Source organism: Nansenia antarctica (assembly GCF_963989245.1).
Source record: "Nansenia antarctica genome assembly, chromosome: 4".
Taxonomy (NCBI): domain Eukaryota; kingdom Metazoa; phylum Chordata; class Actinopteri; order Argentiniformes; family Microstomatidae; genus Nansenia; species Nansenia antarctica.
Window position 1 is genome coordinate 55,204,877 of NC_137689.1, and position 18,935 is coordinate 55,223,811.

General features: G+C 44.1%; 1 protein-coding gene across 1 annotated transcript in view; it reads right to left on the reverse strand.

Annotated features, from left to right (window-relative positions):
• Window positions 1-18,935, reverse strand: part of aak1b (AP2 associated kinase 1b) — a gene marked incomplete at its 5' end in the record, with an annotated part of 44,227 nt that overhangs the window by 14,754 nt on the left and 10,538 nt on the right. Inside the window, 12 exons of the mRNA XM_080529467.1 lie at window positions 5,344-5,436; window positions 5,801-5,893; window positions 6,020-6,240; window positions 6,492-6,646; window positions 9,796-9,929; window positions 10,868-11,028; window positions 11,178-11,263; window positions 13,055-13,158; window positions 13,421-13,553; window positions 14,675-14,756; window positions 15,253-15,374; window positions 16,224-16,366. Coding sequence (XP_080385593.1) covers window positions 5,344-5,436; window positions 5,801-5,893; window positions 6,020-6,240; window positions 6,492-6,646; window positions 9,796-9,929; window positions 10,868-11,028; window positions 11,178-11,263; window positions 13,055-13,158; window positions 13,421-13,553; window positions 14,675-14,756; window positions 15,253-15,374; window positions 16,224-16,366 — 1,527 coding nt within the window. The remainder of the gene's footprint in view (window positions 1-5,343; window positions 5,437-5,800; window positions 5,894-6,019; window positions 6,241-6,491; window positions 6,647-9,795; window positions 9,930-10,867; window positions 11,029-11,177; window positions 11,264-13,054; window positions 13,159-13,420; window positions 13,554-14,674; window positions 14,757-15,252; window positions 15,375-16,223; window positions 16,367-18,935) is intronic.

Consider the following 18,935-nt stretch of genomic DNA (forward strand, 5'->3'; position numbering starts at 1 on the left):
AAACAAAGTGAGGAAGAAAGATGAAGGAGAGGACAAAGGAAAATACTGGGTTGTTGAAGAATGGAAGAGTTTAGCAAAATAATGCTAAAAACGAGTCCAACACCACTACAGAATGGAATGGAACGAAGAAGCTACGTTCACTCATTGTAATAACAATACTATCAATATCTTCATAATAATAATACATTAGACTTATATAGTGCTTTTCTAGACACTCAAAGACACCTTACAAACTGAAAAGATCGAGTAGTAATAAAAAAGAAAAGAAACGAAAAGAAAAGAAAAGAAAGTATAATTAAGGTAGTGCTGGGGACATTATGGGAAGGGGAAGGGGATAGAGGGAGAGGGTTAACTGGTGAAGGCAAGCTTGAAGAGGTGGGTTTTGAGGGCCTGTTTAAATGTTGGCAGGGTGTTGGCCTGTCTGATGTGGATGGGGAGGGCATTCCAGAGGGACGGGGCTGCGGCTGAAAAGGCCCTATCACGCCAGGTCCAGAGTTTGGTCCTGGTGGTCTTGAGGATGGTTTGGTTGGCAAACCTGAGGCAACGGGAGGGGGTGTTGAGGGGGACGAGGTCGGCAAGGTAGGAGGGGGCCAGATTGTTGATGGCTTTCAGTGTTTCCCCTAGGTTTGCTGCCTTGGGAGGGTGGCATGGATCCTCCACCGTTGTGAAATGTTAATTTCTCCTCACCCCCGCTCGCCCCCCCCTGTTGTGAAATGTTAATTTCTCCCCCCCCCCCCCCCCACAATTAGTGTAACAGATTAGTAACAGAACAAGTTATCTCTGTAATATCTGTCCAAAAACTGTTAAATGAGAGGGACAACGCCTTCTTCGCAGGGAAGCGCACACCGCTGTACAGCTCCACCAGGGGCAACCTAAAGCGCGGCATCAAAGCGGCCAAGGCAGAGCACAGAGAGAAGATTGAGGAATGCCTCCTGAGCAACGACTCCAGGCGGATGTGGCAGGGGGTTCAGCAGATGACAAACTTCAGCGCCAACAGGCTCACAGCCGCAGAGGACGACCCCCTGCTGGCGGGAAAGCTGAACACCTTCTACGCCCGGTTCGACGAGGGGCGAACGGAGGTAACCACAACACAGACACCACTCTCTCCAGCTCTCAGCAGCCTCACCCTCACAGAGCACGAGGTGAGACGCGTACTGAAGGCGGTGGACCCCAGGAAAGCCTCGGGGCCGGATGGCGTCCTGGGACGGGTGCTGAGGGACTGCGCCGACCAGCTGGCCGGGGTTTTCACCAACATCTTTAACCAGTCCCTGTCCCAGGCCACCGTCCCACCCTGCCTGAAAACCTCAACTATCATCCCAGTCCCGAAGAAAAGCACGGTGAGCTGCCTAAACGACTACCGCCCGGTGGCACTCACACCAATCATCATGAAGTGCTTCGAGAAACTAGTCCGGGCCCACATACTCACACGCCTCCCGCCCAACCTGGATCCATACCAGTTCGCCTACAGAGCCCACAGGTCCACAGAGGACGCCATAGCGACGACTCTCCACGCCACTCTATCCCACCTGGAGAGGGGAAACAGCTACGCGAGACTGCTCTTCGTGGACTTCAGCTCCGCCTTTAACACCATCCTTCCAGACAGGCTAGTGACCAAACTACTAGACCTGGGTCTATCACACTCTATATGTGCGTGGATCAAGGACTTCCTGACCGACCGCCCCCAGAGGGTGCGGGTGGGCCCCCACACCTCCACAGCCCTCAGCCTCAGCACTGGGTCACCCCAGGGCTGCGTGCTAAGCCCCATCCTCTACAACCTCTACACCCACGACTTCACCCCCATCCACCCCAGCAACTACATCGTAAAGTTTGCAGACGACACCACCGTGGTGGGATGTATCTCGGGGGGGGACGAGGCGGCGTACAGGGATGAGGTAGAGCAATTGAGCAAGCTGTGCAAGGTTAACAACCTGCTGCTAAACAAGTCAAAGACCCAGGAATTCATCGTAGACTTCAGGAGGAAAAAGTCCGAGATCCTGCCCCTGCTCATCGACGGAGAGAGCGTGGAGATAGTCTCAAACCTCCGATTCCTGGGACACAACATGCGGGATGACCTGGCCTGGAAGGACAACACTAAAGGCACCATCAAGAGGGCACAACAGCGGCTATACACCCTGAGATGCCTCAAGAAACAACACAGCAAGCAGGAGATGCTGGTGGCCTTCTACCACGGCGCAGTGGAGAGTATCCTCACCTTCGGCATCTCCAACTGGTACCACAGCTGCACGGCAGCGGAGAGAAGCGATCTACAGAGAGTCGTGAGAACAGCACAGAGGATCACCGGCGCCCCCCTCCCCTCTCTGGAGGAGCTGTACAAAACACGCTGTCTCAGGAGGGCCTCCAAGATCTCCAAGGACCCGACCCACCCTGGGCACGAACACTTTGTCAAGCTGCCCTCGAACAGGAGGTACAGGACCCCGGCCGCTAAGACAAACAGACTGAAGGACAGCTTCTACCACAGGGCCGTCAAGGCCCTGAACACAGAAAAGGCCTAAGTTCTGGGCCCAGGACAGTCCGGACGGATTGTATGGCAGCTAGTGCTGAGGCACAAACATGTACATTTTCAAGCCTGCAAACTGTGACACTTTAAAAAAAAAAGTTAAAAAATACTTTCTTGTGAAATATGACAACCCTAGTTGACTATCTGTGCAGTATAGTACAGTGGATTGTGTACATAGCCTCTATTGATGTAAACCAGCTCCTTACCTTCTTGTGATTTTATGCATCTATGCTTTTCCAAAATGTGTTTCTTTTTCCTTTCCTAAACACCAGGGGAGCCTCCCCTCCTAAATTTCGTTGTTTGGTACCTGTACTGTAACAATGACAAATAAAGTCTATCTATCTATCTATCATAATATCAATTATGTGACTAGAACAAATATGATAATTTATAGACTTTATTGTTGAGCCACAAAGCCATCACTTATTTTTTATTAATTGTTTTACTGTTTTGACACTATAACAATCTTGACTTCACTATCTGTCCACTTTCTCACCTGGTTCTTCCTGCTCTTGCTCTCTCACTCTCTCTCTCTCTGTGTCATCTCCATCCTCCTCTCTCCCTCTTTGCACTGACAATCACACACAAACATATGTAACAGGGTCTGGTTAAAAAGTCTGCAAGTCTGACATCATTTTCCAGTTTTTTTACTACCTTTCATTATCTACCTGTCATCTGTCAGTGATGACATGCTGACATGTTTAAATAGCAAAAATGTTTTGCTAATTCAAGATTCATGTTTTTTTATTGCCATGTGTGTCAAACGTTTATTACATCCTATTACAAGTAATGAAGGGGGGTGCTGAGGGTGCTGCACCAGAACCATAGGTTCTCAAGGCTACTTGTGGTCTTGACTACCTGTCCACTTTCTCACCTGGTTCTTTCTGTCTCTTTGGTGTGCTGACTCCATCCTGCTCTCTCTCCCTCTCTATCCTCCTCTCCCTCTCTATCCTCCTCTTTCCCTCTTTTGCTGTCCACCGAAAGGCAAACATAACAACCAGAATATGTATAATCTAATAAGAGGTATAAATTGATCCATATCAATTTATAACATCATTCTAATTGTATATTGGGTTGCTGTGGGCAATGCAGTCAGATAATGTAATTTTGACTTGACTCTCTCACCTGAAAAACAATATTATGTCCATCTATGGAAAAACAGACATTTCCAATGAGTGAGGGTTTGTTCCAATGCTTCAATCCACTTTTTTATTGTATTTTATTACCATAAAGCCCAATTCTAGCAGAATAAGACATATTGTATTATTACTACTACCATCTATTATTACTAATCACCTCTGAGCTAGCTAGCTAGCTTGCTAGTTCGTTAACACTATTCACACAATGGAACTAGACACTTTCTAGTCACCATGGAACTACAATCAGACACTTTCTAGTTAAGTCACAACACACTCGCGCGCTAAACAATTATTCTCCGGGCGAAGCGCGAGACTACTTGCGGACCAACGAGGTGCGTGTATGTAGGCTACTGGACCGGAGTGTGTAACATCATGACTGTAATTGGGCTAGAATGATTTCTGAAAATAATAATAATAATAATAATGATAATAATAATAATGATTATTCTTTTTTAGGTCGTGCTGAGATGAAATTTAGGGATACTCAAGTACCCCTAAAAAGCGTCTAAAATCGTCCATATCGCCAGATTCGGGTTGGGTGCGTTTAATAAACGCGGGAAGTTAGCCTGCTTGTCAGAGGTTTGGTGTCTATGTCCGTCCATTACTAAAACTATTATTGTTGGCCTTTATTTGCACTTACAGTAGAGACGAATGGCTTGTTTGAGATTAGCACGTCAGAGCGTGTGTGTGGAGGGAGCTGAGCCCCGCCCTTCGTGAAACGAGGAGACAAGCGGACAAGCGTGGCAGCAAAACGCACAGAGGAGAAACATATTAAATGAGGGTGCACATAAATTAGGCAAATGACACAGAATAAACATATTTCGACCACATAATAAACATATTTCGGCCATATACAACTGGGAGAAAAATATTATAAAAAAAAAAAAAAAAAAACATGAACCAAATTGACATTGAACATTTTTCTTGCGGGGGCGGGAGGTCCCGTTGGGGGGGGCGGGGGGAAACACTGGCTTTGTAAGTGATGAGTAGGATTTTGAATTGGATACTGTATTTGACCAGAACAGGGGTGGATGATGCTGAGGTTGCGGACGTGGTTGGAGGGGGTTACGGTGAAGCCATCGATGTTGAGTGAGAATGTCTGGGTGGAACGGGTGAGGGAGTTTGGCCCGATGATGAGGATTTCCGATTTATAGCAGTTGAGTTACATACAACAATTCTGTTGCATCCATGATTTTACGTCGCTGAGGCAGGTAGTGAGGGTGGAGTGGGTGTTAGGGGAGATGGTTTTGGAGGAGAGATTGAGTTGGGTTCATGTCAATACTGTCGGAGCACTCAACCTAAATGCCAAACCGTTATTGCGATTTGTGAATTGACGTTCAGCTGTGTGATGTGTTTCATCCAAATGAGCTAGTCAGAAATAGCAGGGGAAATATTTATTACGACGTGCCTTTTTTCATCTAGACATCTCTCCTATGCCTCTGTTGTACTCTTTCCACATGAAGCGATTTTGGCAGCAGGTCATTTTAGAATTCAATAGAACAAGTTGATTTACATGTACTGCACAGTATGGGCCTCTGTACTAGGGGGGAGTACTGAACAGAACCGTGTGTGTGTGTGTGTGTGTGTGTGTGTGTGTGTGTGTGTGTGTGTGTGTGTGTGTGTGTGTGTGTGTGTGTGTGTGTGTAATGTAGATAGAGTGGTTTCAACAAAGAAGGTGGTCCATACCTGCTGTGTCGCAGAGTGCGACGGCATTGAAAGGGTCCGGGACATTCAACAATGAGGCTGCTGCATCCAGTCCAAGAATGTCTGCTTCTTCAACTGGGGAGTAAACAGCAATACATGAAAGCATGATACAATACTTTCAACCTCTGCAGAAAACGCCCATGGCACAGAGAGACAGTGAGGAAAATTACTGAGCAAGGGATTAAAATCTTCACTGTTAATGAGAAGCCTCAAAGCTTTCAGAAAGTGGGAAACTCAAACTGTGCTGATGGTAATGGGGAGGGGGGGACATGTTCTCTTGATTAATTTGACATTAATCAAGAGAACAATGAAAGACAAGTAGAGAGAGGAAATATCTTAGACAAGCTAAGGGAATTAAGATGAAGGTGAATGACGGACAGAGAATAATTAGTCATTAGGAGTCTGCATGTGAGGGGGGGAGGGAGGGAGTGTGTCTCACCAGCTGGCTGAGGGTCGGCTTCATCAGGGGAGGAATCCTGCAGGCCTGGTATCAGGTCCTTAGTAGGGGCCATCTCTGCTTCTGCAGGCATGTCTGATAAAGTCAAAGAAAAATATAAGTCTAATTGGGGCTGTGTCAGGATAAAATAGTGATGCGCGCACACACACACACACACACACACACACACACACACACACACACACACACACGAGCACACACCATTAGCCTGTTTGTCATTGTCATTGGTGAGCAGTTCCTCTGCAGTGAGATCAGAGAAGTTGTCATCACCAAAAGGGTTCCATGTGGGCTGTGTGGGGGTGCTGATGGTAGGGCCAGGGCCTAGGGGTGCAGAGGAAACAGCTGAGCTGCTATCCTGGGCTGCTTCATATGCAATCTGCTGCGTAGACTGAGTGGCATTTGGTGGGGTTGTACTGACTGATCTGCAGAAGAAAAAATAAATAAAAAAGGAAGGAGAGTGGAGTGTTTGTTATACACTGAAAACTAGACATGAATGACTCACTCACTGAACAATTAACTAATTGTCTGCCTGACAATGATGAATTATAGTTTCTGAAAGAATATTACTTGATAAATCAATTAATCAATCAATCATGCAGCATGATCTATTTGAACTTCAGGCAAGCTGATACCTCCCGTTAGATTACGTTTATGATAGCCCTGTATTTCTTACTGTTTGAGGCCACTCTCTGCCTCAGGGGCTTGCAGTGGCTGGCTGGAGTCACTACCAGGTTGTCCAGCTACTGCATTCTGGGTAATGTCATTGGGGAAGCGCCTGAGGGCCTCCTGCTGAGGGGGCGGAATCTCTGACAGATCAGGAAGAGGGGCCTGGTGAAAGAGGGAAAAAAAGGAATATGATGAAAAGACAGGTAAATACATGCAGGAAAGTGGAGGGAGGGGTATGGAGGAGAACATTCTAAAATCTCCTTTTCTATCAAGTCTTAAACCCGCTAAAACCCAAAATCCTTACGCCGATCTCGCATGAAAATGACTACATTTACTCTATAATCCATAGGTTGCATTATCAAAGGCGATTTGAACGCATGTGAAATAACCGCTAAAACATTTCTCCCACTTCTCCACGCTGTCACAGGGTGCTGTGTATATTAGAGAATGTGTGATGACTACTACAAACAAGTGTGAGAGTAGATAAGAATATTTAAAAAACCAAAAGTTGTCCCGTTAAAATAATTTGATACTTATATTTTATTCTTCATCTCCTGTAATTTATGGGTAACTGATCTGCTAACTAATCAACTCTGTTTCAACTCGGTCAAATGTAGGTGATATTCTGTATAGCAAGCTGATTAAGCAAGGCTCTGCAATCACACACTATTCTCTCTCTCTCATTTTAATTTGTGTGACTATTTTGTTACAAGGATGGAACACGGACCTCCGGCTTAGTGAACTATGGAGTGACACAAAGGTTTAGAAGCTGCAGCAGAATTGTCTAATTGTATATTCTAAAGGCGCTTTTCAGCCGTCACTTCTTGGTTGTATTTAATATATTATATCCTTCAACTAATTAGTTTGTGTTTCAACCTCAAAAATGCCTCCAAAACCTGCTAAATCATTGAACGCATCTCAATCTCTACAAAAGCGAACTCATGCTCTCCCGTGAATCCTTAATCCACACCTCTGTGCACGGCAGATATCTCGGCCCTCAAACTTGAAATTCTCACTTCTGTGCGCAACGATATTGGAGAAATCTTTAACACTGAGCAGCGTTCTACTTCGGGAGACGACCTAGCAACCATTAAATCTGAGCTACATGCTCTAAAAATCCCCCTATTACTAGAGATGTTTGAGGACTCAATACAAAGGGATGCTTTACCACCTAATCTCACACAGGCCTCCATCTCTTTACTCCTTAAGAAGACCCCACAAGCTGCTCCTCTTATCTCCCTATATCACTCCTTAATGTGGATATTAAAATACCCTGAGGTGGTAGTTTCCTTGGACACGGAAAAGGCTTTTCATTGAGTGGAGTGGGACTATCTGTTATTTACATTGGAACTATTTGGATTTGGGGGAAAAGTTGTGTCTTGAATAGGGTCATGTAGCCTAGCTTTCGCAATATGGCTTTAAAGTGCACTTGTATTTATTTATTCTCTGTACTGTCTGGATTCCTTTCAAGAATATTGTTGTAAAAAAAAGAAAAAGAGAAGCCCAATACACTGAACATTGATACGGCCACATTTTGCTATGGATACTGTAGTTGTTGCATAAACATGGTACTGGCCAGTTTTGTCCTCTCTTGTTTTGGCAGTCACAGAGGACCATGGAAGAAAGGGTAGCGCGGACCGGCGGAGTCAGGGACGAGGCCGACACACGCTCCCGTACACAGACGTGGACTGTACGAGATCGAGGACGTACTGAGGATTTGGGCATTTTTACAAGGAGATTATTTTAAAGAGTATTTATTAATCAAATGTATTTCTATTTGAAACTGCTCTAGCCTCTGCCTCCTCTTGGTATTCACACACTGCTCCTTCCTCCCAAAACGAACTCTGTGTGCTAATGGTATAAGATTCAGTTGAGCTTTTATGTTTATAGGATTAATTGAGCTCCTAGCTGCTATAAACTAGGTGGCGTTGTCGGACAACAACTTGCCCACCTGACAAATATATTATAAACATTGGCCCACTGTCAGTGACTTTGACCCCCCCAAAAAGGTACACAAGCAAAATAAACATGAAAATGGATTGGGAAAAAAAAAAGAAAATCCACAAAACAAAGGTCACAACACAAATCAGTATTATGAGGGTAATGCATACATTCATAAAGATTTGTCCTTTTACAATGGATGTCACAGGGTTAGTCACACAATTGGGACGAAACCGAAAGGAAGACAAAGAATGCTGATGACGGATGGATGATGAATGATGGAAGGATGGATGGGTAGATGCATGACTAACATGCAGCATTTGCAACCATGGTGTCATTTTCAAGCAGGCCACAGGAGTCTGAGGGTTCAGGGAGTCACTACCAGGTTGTCCAGCTACTGCATTCTGGGTAGTGTCGTTACCGTCTGTTCTGTCTCAGCTGTGTTCTGACTTGACTCTGCTGGGCTGGACTGGATCTGAACAGGTGGCTGCTGGACCGGTTCCTGCTGGACCATTGGTTGCTGGGCAACGGGGAGTTGCGGAGGCGGTTGCTGTTGAACTATTGGCTGCTGGAGAGACGGAGGTGGGGCTGCAGAGGGCTGAGCTGTTGGGGCCGCGGCCTGCTTGCGACGAGCGCTCCGAGCAGGGGCTTTGGGCGGGGCTGGGCTGGATGGAGCCTGGGCTGCTTTGTGAGGGGTGGGACTGGCCACAGAGAGAGGAGCAGCCTGCTGTGGGGCAGTGGCCTGTGCTTGGGGCTGGACCTCCACCTTGGCCTGCAGAGAGGGGACTCCTCCCCCTGCGGCTCCTGTGATCGGGATAGGTGCCGCTTGCTACCACAGAGACAGCAGACTGTGTCACTACACCATGATGTTAGCAGGTCGTTTTACACAATTATACACTAAATCCACATAGTGACATTTACCGTATGGGTTTTGTTTGGGGAATGAGGGGTTAACTTTATTGAATGTGACTGTCTCCACTGGCTGGCTCATTTCTGTATTCATGTTTCTGTGAACATAACATTTATTTAATAACAACAACTTTAGCTAGTTTCAATGACATATAACTACGATGTTTGCTGGATAAAATCATGAGACAACATCCTGAATTGTCAGTCATTTTATCACTAAGCAACTTACACAAATATGCTTTAAAATACTTTCTGTAGAACTTTGCCAAATCCCAAGTATATTGTGTCGTTTTGAACATTGGGAGACACCTGGCTCACAGTTCAGAACATTGCACATAACTGCTTTGAAATGTATGTAAAACATATGAATACAATTACTGTTACTAGAGTAATTGTATCATTACTACACAGGTACAGCATAGAGCGACTTAATATGAAGTGTCACCATTGCCTGGATTTACCTGCTTCTGCTGGGTACCAGCCTGTGGCTTCACAATGAGCTGGGGTGTGGCCTGACTGGGAGGGTTCTGAGCCGTGGACTGTGCCTTCTGTGATTGGAGGGTTGCGGCTGGCTGAGACAGGTTTAAGCTCACTCCTGCAGGGTTGAAAGAACAGAACCACGAGTTAATATTGAAGGCATGAAATAAGTAAAAGAAAAAGGGCTATGTGTATTTTGTTATTGTGTTGTGAAACACAGAACACAGCCACTCACAGAATACTGGGGTGTCAGCACAAGTATTGCACACAGAGTTTCCCTATTGTACTGTTGCATCTCCGTTGACAATAATGAAACATTTAAATCAAATAAAAAAATTGCAGGAGGGCAAAGCAAAGGAGCAGCAAAAGAAAATGGAGCCGAATGGAAATGCATGGGTCACCACTTCCTAATCACTAGAGCAGTCAGTCTTGTAAGACAAGCATGAATGAATGAATGAATGGACTTTATTGTCATTGCTACAGTACAGGTACCAAACAACGAAATTTAGGAGGGGTGGCTCCCCTGGTGTTAGGAAAGGGAAGAAAAAAAACACTAAAAAAAATTAAAAAAAAACAAGAAGGGAAGGAGCTGGTTTACATAGATAAAGGCTATGTACACAATCCACTGTACTATACTGTACAGATAGACGACTAGGGTTGTCATATTGCACAATAGTATTGTTTCACGTTATTTAAAGTGTCACAGTTTGCAGGCTTGAAATGTACATGTTTGTGCCTCAGCACTACACCTGATTTTTTTTTCTTCAGTCCAGCAGCTGCCATACAATCCGTCCAGACTGTCCAGGGCCCAGAACTTAGGTCTTTGCTGTGTTCAGGGCCTGGACGGCCCTGTGGTAACTACAGTATCGTTCATCCCTGTCAGTACAGTATGATTCTTTCCCTCCCTAGAATTCTCTGATTCCTGCTAAACTTCCCGAACCAATCAAAGCCAGCGAGGCAGCAGCAAAGAAGAGCCAGACACAGACTAAGCACCTCTCTTCTGTGCATGCAACTAATGTTAATTCCAGGCCAGACTAGGGAGGACTGGGTACATACCTATGGGCTGGGCAGCCCCCGCGGGGAGGTTGGCCCGTTTGCGAGGGGTAAGGGCAGCAGGCTGGATGGGTAGGATGCCAGAGCTGGGCTGAGCATGGCCTGCCTTAGGCCTCTGCCGGGGGGTGATGGAGGTCTCAGTGGGGGCAATGGGGTCCGTCAGTCTGGGGACAAATGTAATCATTATACGAATGGCAAAGACATTAAGATATTAAGATCGTAGACAAACACGTGTAAGAAAGCTGTACTTGTTGGTGACAAGTAACAAGTTACTCCAGCAGCCCTCTATGTGACATACTAGGTAAGCACTCACCTGGCCTTAGTCTGTGTCTGGCTCTTCTTTGCTGCTGCCTCGCTGGCTTTGATTGGTTCGGGAAGTTTAGCAGGAATCAGAGAATTCTAGGGAGGGAAAGAATCATACTGTACTGACAGGGATGAACGATACTGTAGTTACAACACAGACAGTGTTGTGTTGTGTTGTGTTTCCAGACAGTGTTTCCCCTAGGTTTGCTGCCTTGGGGGGGTGCCCCCCCTCGGTGAAGATAACTCAATATTAAAGGTTCCTCCTCTCTCCCTCTTTTGCAGGCAACCAAAAGGCAAACATAACAACCAGAGTATTTATAATCTAATAAGAGGTATAAATGTATCCATATCAATTCATAACGTCATTCTAATTGAATATTTGGTTGCTGTGGGCAATGCAGTCAGATAATGTCATTTTGACCTTACTCTCTCACCTGAAAAAGAATTGTATGTCGATCTATAACATTATAGAACTAGGATCACTAGGCCATTACACCATACTCGTGTTTTGAGATTTGTGTTGACAGGAAAATGGACCCGGGTGCTGATGAGGCACTGTCAGCTCCAAATAGCACCTAGAGCAGTACTGGAACCAGTACAAGGGTGTACCAGAACCACCATCAGGTTGTATTGCTGTCATCTTTATTGTCTTTATTGTGTTGTTGCATCATAACTGTGCCTAAGATTCTCTTTTGGCAGGACCTGTGACCATCCGGATGCAGAACGATGCAAATATAACACTAAATTTATGGACAGAGTGTACGCCGATAATATGCAAGGAATTTTTCCTGGATACATGGTGTACAGGTTTTTGCCCTTGCTTGCTTGCTTTGTGCCGGTGGTCCTTGGCCTCCCCTTGGGGACCGCTGGGTACTGGTAGGCAAACTGGCTAGTAGTCGCTCTATTGGTAGAGGGCTGCAAGGGAATTTTTTCCTGGCTACATAGTATACAGGTTTTTACTTTTGCCTGCTCGCGGCTCTGTCAGTATTGATTGATTGACTGATTGACTGAACATTTTCATTGTGTGAAGCGCATTGAGTTGCATCTTGTAAGAAATGCGCTATACAAATAAAATTTGATTTGATTTGATTTATAAAAAACAGTGTACTGTAAATATACATTATGGTATTACCATAAAGCCCAATTCTAGCAGAATAAGAAATATTGTATATCTACTTTCTAGTCACAATTATAACGACCACTTAGAACCAACTTTCTCTCTCAGAACACTCAGCAATTATATTTGCTAACGTTTCAACTTGCTTACTTTCATCTGCAGACATCTCACCCTGCAAAAACTCTCTCGCAAACATTTTTATTCTCCAGCGCTGGCACAGAAAGTGTGGAGAGATAGGTCTGGTTATGCGAGACTACTGGTGGACTAACTTTACCAACGAGCCCATGAGCTTGCCACATAATAAACATATTTCGGCCGTGTACAACTGGGAGGATTTCTATTTTTTTAAATTTTTTATGTAAAATAATAATAATGCGGCCCACCCCCCCAAGGCAATTGTAGGGGAAACACTGGACAAGACAACAGCCCAAATTCAGTAGCTTAGGGGCCTAGATTACATAAAACATACTGTCGGTAGGTCATGCCCAATAGAGTGAGACTGACTCCAACACACAGTCTGAAGAGTGCATAGTAGAGATTCATCACACCTCATAGAGAGTTCCACTACAGAGACAGAATGACCCATATGCACAAAAGTGGTCCCAAGTCTTAGGGTAAGCCAGTGCAGTACAGTAGCATGTTCCTGTTAAAAATTATACAAACTGAAAATGTTAATATTTAGATTGACGTAATAAGACTGGTCCCAAGTGCAGACAAAGACAGAATGACCCATCTACACAAGACTGGTCCCAGTGCAGACAGAGACTGACCTTCACATTCTTTACAGGGCAGTCCCGCCGAGCCATTTGAAAAGCAAAGTGGGACACCTGGTAGATATCAGGTCTTTTGTCAGGGTCTGGCTCCAGCATGTACCCTGATGACCAGCAGCCCAAAGTGAGAGAAAGAGATGGAGATGGTGGAGTAGAGAGACAAAAAGGGTGAGAGACAAAGAGAGTAAGAGAGAAACCAAATCACACCATAAGAGACAGAACCCACAACCTACAGATTGAGCTCAACATGTCTTAACATAAAGTCAGAATGGAAGATACAAAAGGAATTCTACTGCTCAAAAAAGTAACATTGGAGTTCTAGAATAAAGACTAATTCCCATGGCATGTAAGTGCAGGAGTACTAACGAATGAGGCAGTGCAGATCGTAGGAGTAGCGGGAGTTGTCTGGGATGGTGAAGCTGCCGTCACAGATGGCCACCTGGCTCTCCCCAAAGGGCAGAGTGAAGTAGCACAGCTTATAGAGCAGGCAGCCCATCGCCTGGAGAAACACCCCCCCACACACACACACAAACACACACACACACACACACACACACACAATAAGAAAACACATTTGGCTCTTGAAATGGATTCTTCTTGTACTCACTAACTATATCAGAAGGTTTCATTGTTTGTTGTTAGTTTAAGTACAATGTATGTATGTTCATGAAGCAAGGCCACCGTGTTTCTCCCTCTCTCACACACACTCCAGTGACAGGTGTAGAGATGGAGACACACTCTGGAGAGATGGAGACACACTCACACACACACCCGCGGAGAGACACTGCGGAGACACACTCGGACTAGCTCGAAAAAAGTGGCTCTTAAATTGGTCAAGTTAAAAAACAACAGAGGAGGAGTTACGATGCCAATTTTAAGACCACATTGATCAATGAAGCAGAGGCATCAAACAACTGTCGAGCAGTCAAGAAATATGATATTATAGAGTGTAATGTTAGAAGATGGCGAGCCCAAAAAGATCGGCTTAAGAATGGTAACAGTCAGAGAAAAGTATATTGCTTTTCCAGGTGATTGACAGGAGGGTGTGTGAATACGTGACTGAAAAACCTACCCCAAGATGATAAAAATAACCATGTTTTATTCAATGTGAATACAAATAAAATGATTTTCTTTATAAGATTTGGTCTTGAAAAAGGGGGGTCGTCTTATAATCAGGGTCGTCTTATATTCGGGTCAATACGGTACATTTCAATGACTCATTTGCCATGACTACAGTAGGCCGATGTTTAGAGCTGTGACATACTGTGACGCTGTGATGATGTCGCATGGGCACGTGATGCTGCTGGTAAGGTTTTTTCAGATAAACACTTCTGATCACGAGAGCGCTGCATATTTGTTAGTATGACAGTCTGATCTGATCACCCTCATGGCTATTTGTTCAGAGCATGTCAGATGTCTGTCGACCCCCCCCCCCCATCCCTACCCAGCGAAAATGTTGCCTATCAACTGTTAAACATGAGAGGTTTCATGAATCAATCACAATTCTTTACATGCAGGGGCGGTATCCAGGGACTAAACCCCTACCTACTGTACAACTAATGTGAGGACAGCACCAGAATACCTGGAGTGCTTAAGGAAGGACTAGGGTTCTCTACTCACCCAGATGTCTGCTTTAGTAGTGATGATCTTGCTGTTGTAGAGGTTCACCATCTCAGGGGCACGATATGACAGAGTGGTATACCTGAGAGAGGGTATATAAGATGAAGACACACAACAGCTGGTGAAAGCAGGAACAAGTCGGCAAACCAATCAAATTTGTTCAGACTTTTTTGAAATAAAAAAAGGAAAGAAAGAAAGAAAGAAATGTATTTACATTTTTCAGAATAAAAGTCAGAACATTTGGTCGGTTGCCAACTTGTTCCCGCTTTCACCAGCTGCTGTCACATTTGCCAAAACATCCTTCCACACAGTGGTGAAGTGAAAGAAGAAGTATATAGTATACTGTAATTTTCCAAAAAGACGCCCTTTCCAGGAAGGCAAAATGTATACCAGCGTATAGCCTCAACTACACTACTATTTTCACATTAAAGTAAAAAGGAAATCTCAAGGATACTTTCATTTACACAAGGCTGACTTGAAGAGGCTATGGTCTTTTGTCATTCAGACTAAACTAAGAATCATGTGTACAATTATAAAAAGTGCCACATTTATATGTGACACATTATTTACACACATACTTTTTTATTTCTTCCTCTACTATTGTCACTCCATCAGTCTGTGGGTTCTGGAACTTGTTGGTTGCACTTCCAAAGTCACACAGCACGTAGTGACCCTTGTCATGCAGAAGGATGTTCTCCACCTGCAAGTACACAACCAGAGACACACATAGTACAGTGCAGTAGCATGTTCCTTTTAAAAAAGTGCTACAAACTATACCCTCCCCAAATGTTTATACTTATTTCAATGTATACCCATTTTCCTCCCCCAAATGTTTTTCCGTAAAATTAACACTATTATTTCAGACTTTATTTAGAACAAGAAAACTCCTAGGATACGCAAGCAACTTTTACAGAGACAAAGACGCTAGGTGGAATGGCTCTTCCGAACTTGAGGTTTTACTATTGGGCTGCCAATCTGAGGATAACACAGTCCTGGCTGCACTCTGATTCACATCACTCCCTGCCTGTTTGGCTTGAAATGGAGGCTGCTTCCTGTAGGCCAGCATCTCTCTCAGCATTGGCTCACTTTCCCATTAAGAGCCCCCCTATCTGTTTACACTAAAAATGTAATTGTCAAATCGTCCATAAGAATTTGGAGTCAGTTCATATGCTGCTTTGGTCTCCAAACATACTCTACGTTAGCCCCCATAACTGCAAATCCTGTTTTTCCTCCATCCTTAGTAGATGGTGCATTTATTATTTGGTCCAACCAAGGCATCAAATCATTCAAAGACCTGTATATTGATAACACATTTGCGTCCTTCCAACAGCTATCTGAGAAGTTTGCTCTACCTAGGCAACAATTCTTTAGGTATCTACAGATCCGCAGCTTTGTCAGTAATAGATTTCCTAATTTTCCTAATCACCCCAGTGATTCGTCATTAGACACATTCCTTAAACCAGTTCCTGTTCTGAAGGGATTGATGGAGAGGTGATGCCTTAGAGGAGAGGAGACAGATGCCTTACAGGAGAGGAGACAGATGCCTTACCTTGAGGTCCCTGTGGATAATGGGCGTCTTGCCCTGGTGCATTAAAGACACAGCATCACACGTGTCACAGAAGATCTGCAGCACCTCGTTCTCTGTGAAGCCTGTCTGCAGCCGCTGGTTCATCAGGTTGACGACTTGACCCCCTGCAGAGACAAAGCGGCAGTTCCTCTTTGTTACTTTTGTAGAGTAACTGAAATAGCAATTATTTCCTGCAATCTAGAAAATTGATGTTCTCTTCCTCTTCGAGTGAATTCCCTACAATTCAGAATCTGAATTGCTTTTATTACATCTTACGGTACAAGTACACACGAGTACAATTCTTTGGCTTTGGTTCCTCAATATAGAACCTCTTACATTGATAAAGTAATAAAGTGACAGATTTTAAAGTGGCTTAGATGCAAAAATGCTATGCAGAGTACGATGATATGAAATACATTATGGTAGTAAATTAGTCCAATGGTACACAAGTATTCCAGTTGTGTGAAGTATTTATTATACCACAATACGTTCAATTCCGCAGTGAGCGTGGGTTTGGCTGAGGGGTGGCAGACCCTTGCACCAGCGCATGTCCCCAGGAGCCTGATTGCTTGGGGGAAATAGCTGTTTGTCAGCCTCTGGGTTCAAGTTGACTTACAATTTAAACTCAACAAATTAAGTGACATTCACAGGCTAAAGAAATACTGAGACCATTATTGTGTGCCGAAGGAAAAAAACAAGCATTCACTCTGTACTACCTTAAAATATTGCACTAGAAGATCTTTAACATCTACATTTTATATGTCCAAACAACAGACCATGCTCAATACTGATACTCACCATGTGATAAAACCCCTCTTTTAAGTCCAGAACTTAGAAAGTACATAGTATTTGAAAGTATCTGTTTGGATAAATATCTTCAGACTTGCATGCATACCTAAACATTGGTGAACGCACCATCTCTTAATAAATACTCAACAAAATAACATTAGATGTAAATGAATTAATTCACATACAGAGACTTGAATTTTAAGTAGCCCTTTATACAGATAATGGCGCTTTTCCACTACCGTGCCGACCCGTGCCGTACCGCGTGAGCCCGGTTTGTTTTGCTTTCTCCACTGCCAACCGAGCCATGCCGTTTTAGTTCTCGTTTCAGAGGGGTAGAGAGAGGTACTTTTTTGGTGCTTTTCCATCAGCAGCCCGGGTTAGTGCAGTTCGGATCAGTTCGAGGTCAGGTCGGGTCACTTTGATCTGTTCTGGTTTTCCATTATACACAAACCGACTCGGACTAGTAGGAGGAGTAGACGATAGTAGGCGGAGTTACGCGTCACACGCAGCCTGGCAAAAAGCTTCCGGGTGTACACAGCAACAGCCGTGATTTTTTGGGAGAGAAAGAGAAAGAGAGAGAGGAAGCTATGTACACATAATAAAGTCATGTTTTTTGAACCCTTAAAACCACTGCCTTCACTTGTCTGCTTTATGAACTGTAGTATCATCATCGGGAAACGCCGACAAGACGCGAATCTACCGGCATTTGACTCATGAGTGAACGGCGACAATGGCTGGACAGCACAGCAGCAGCGGCCGGGTGAACTCCCGGTTCATCGAGTTTACGGTTAAAAGCATAACTTCTCGGGGTGTCAGCGCGGTGGTTAAGGGCTCAAAATGACCGTAGACAGATGGTGAAGTTAGCAAAGGAGTATTGTGTTTGTACCACCTCCACAGCCGGTGTTATTCACGGGCAAAGACGGTGCATAATAGCGATTTTTGTGTTGTGCTTGTTGTAAATAAAAGTTATATGATTCATTGAAATGACATTAAACTAAGATAATACGATGGTCAGCATAATTTTCCGAATCTTTATTAATAAGCTATTACAGAAACTGTAGTGACATTTTCCTAGAGTGAATGTGGTATTTCAAGATGGCGGTTAGTGAAGAAATATATGGGATGGTACATGGGATGACGATTTTCCATTGACCAATCAACGGTGTGCAGCGTCACACGTCACACGCAGCCTGGCAAAGAGACCCGGATATGAAATTGTAGACCCTGGGGTCGATGTGGAGCTAAAGAAGCGAGCTGACCTGGGACCGAACTGACCTGGGACGACTAATGGAAAAGGGGAACGAAGCGGGCTGACCCGGGTCAGCACCGTAGTGGAAAAGCCCCATTTGTCAGACTGTGTGTGACGTGTGACGCTGCAGACCGTTGATTGGTCAATGGAAATCGTCACAACATCGTCATCCCATGTTCAGAATTCACCCTTAACCGCCATTTTTAAATAGCACAACAGATTTCGCTCTCGGAAAATGTCACTTACTGTTTCTCTAATAACTTATTAATAAAGATTATTGATTCAATGCATCATATAACTTTTATTTACAACAAGCATAACAAAAACATCGCTATTATTATGCTAGACATGCATTGTCGGTGAAATTTCAGAATAAAAGTCCTAAAAAAATAATTTCAGAATAAAAGTCCTAAAAAAATAATTTCAGAATAAAAGCCTAAAAAAATAACTTCAGAATAAAAGTCCTAAAAAAATAATTTCAGAATGAAAGTCTGAAAAAAAGAAATTCAGAATAAAAGTCTGAAACTTCTTACTTCTCTCTCGACCCGCATTTTTTTAAAGTGAAAAGTCTTACGAGTATGATCAATGTAATGTTAGCTAGCTACCTCTAAACATGGATTTGGCTGGGCATTAATTAATTAATTAATTTGAGGTGG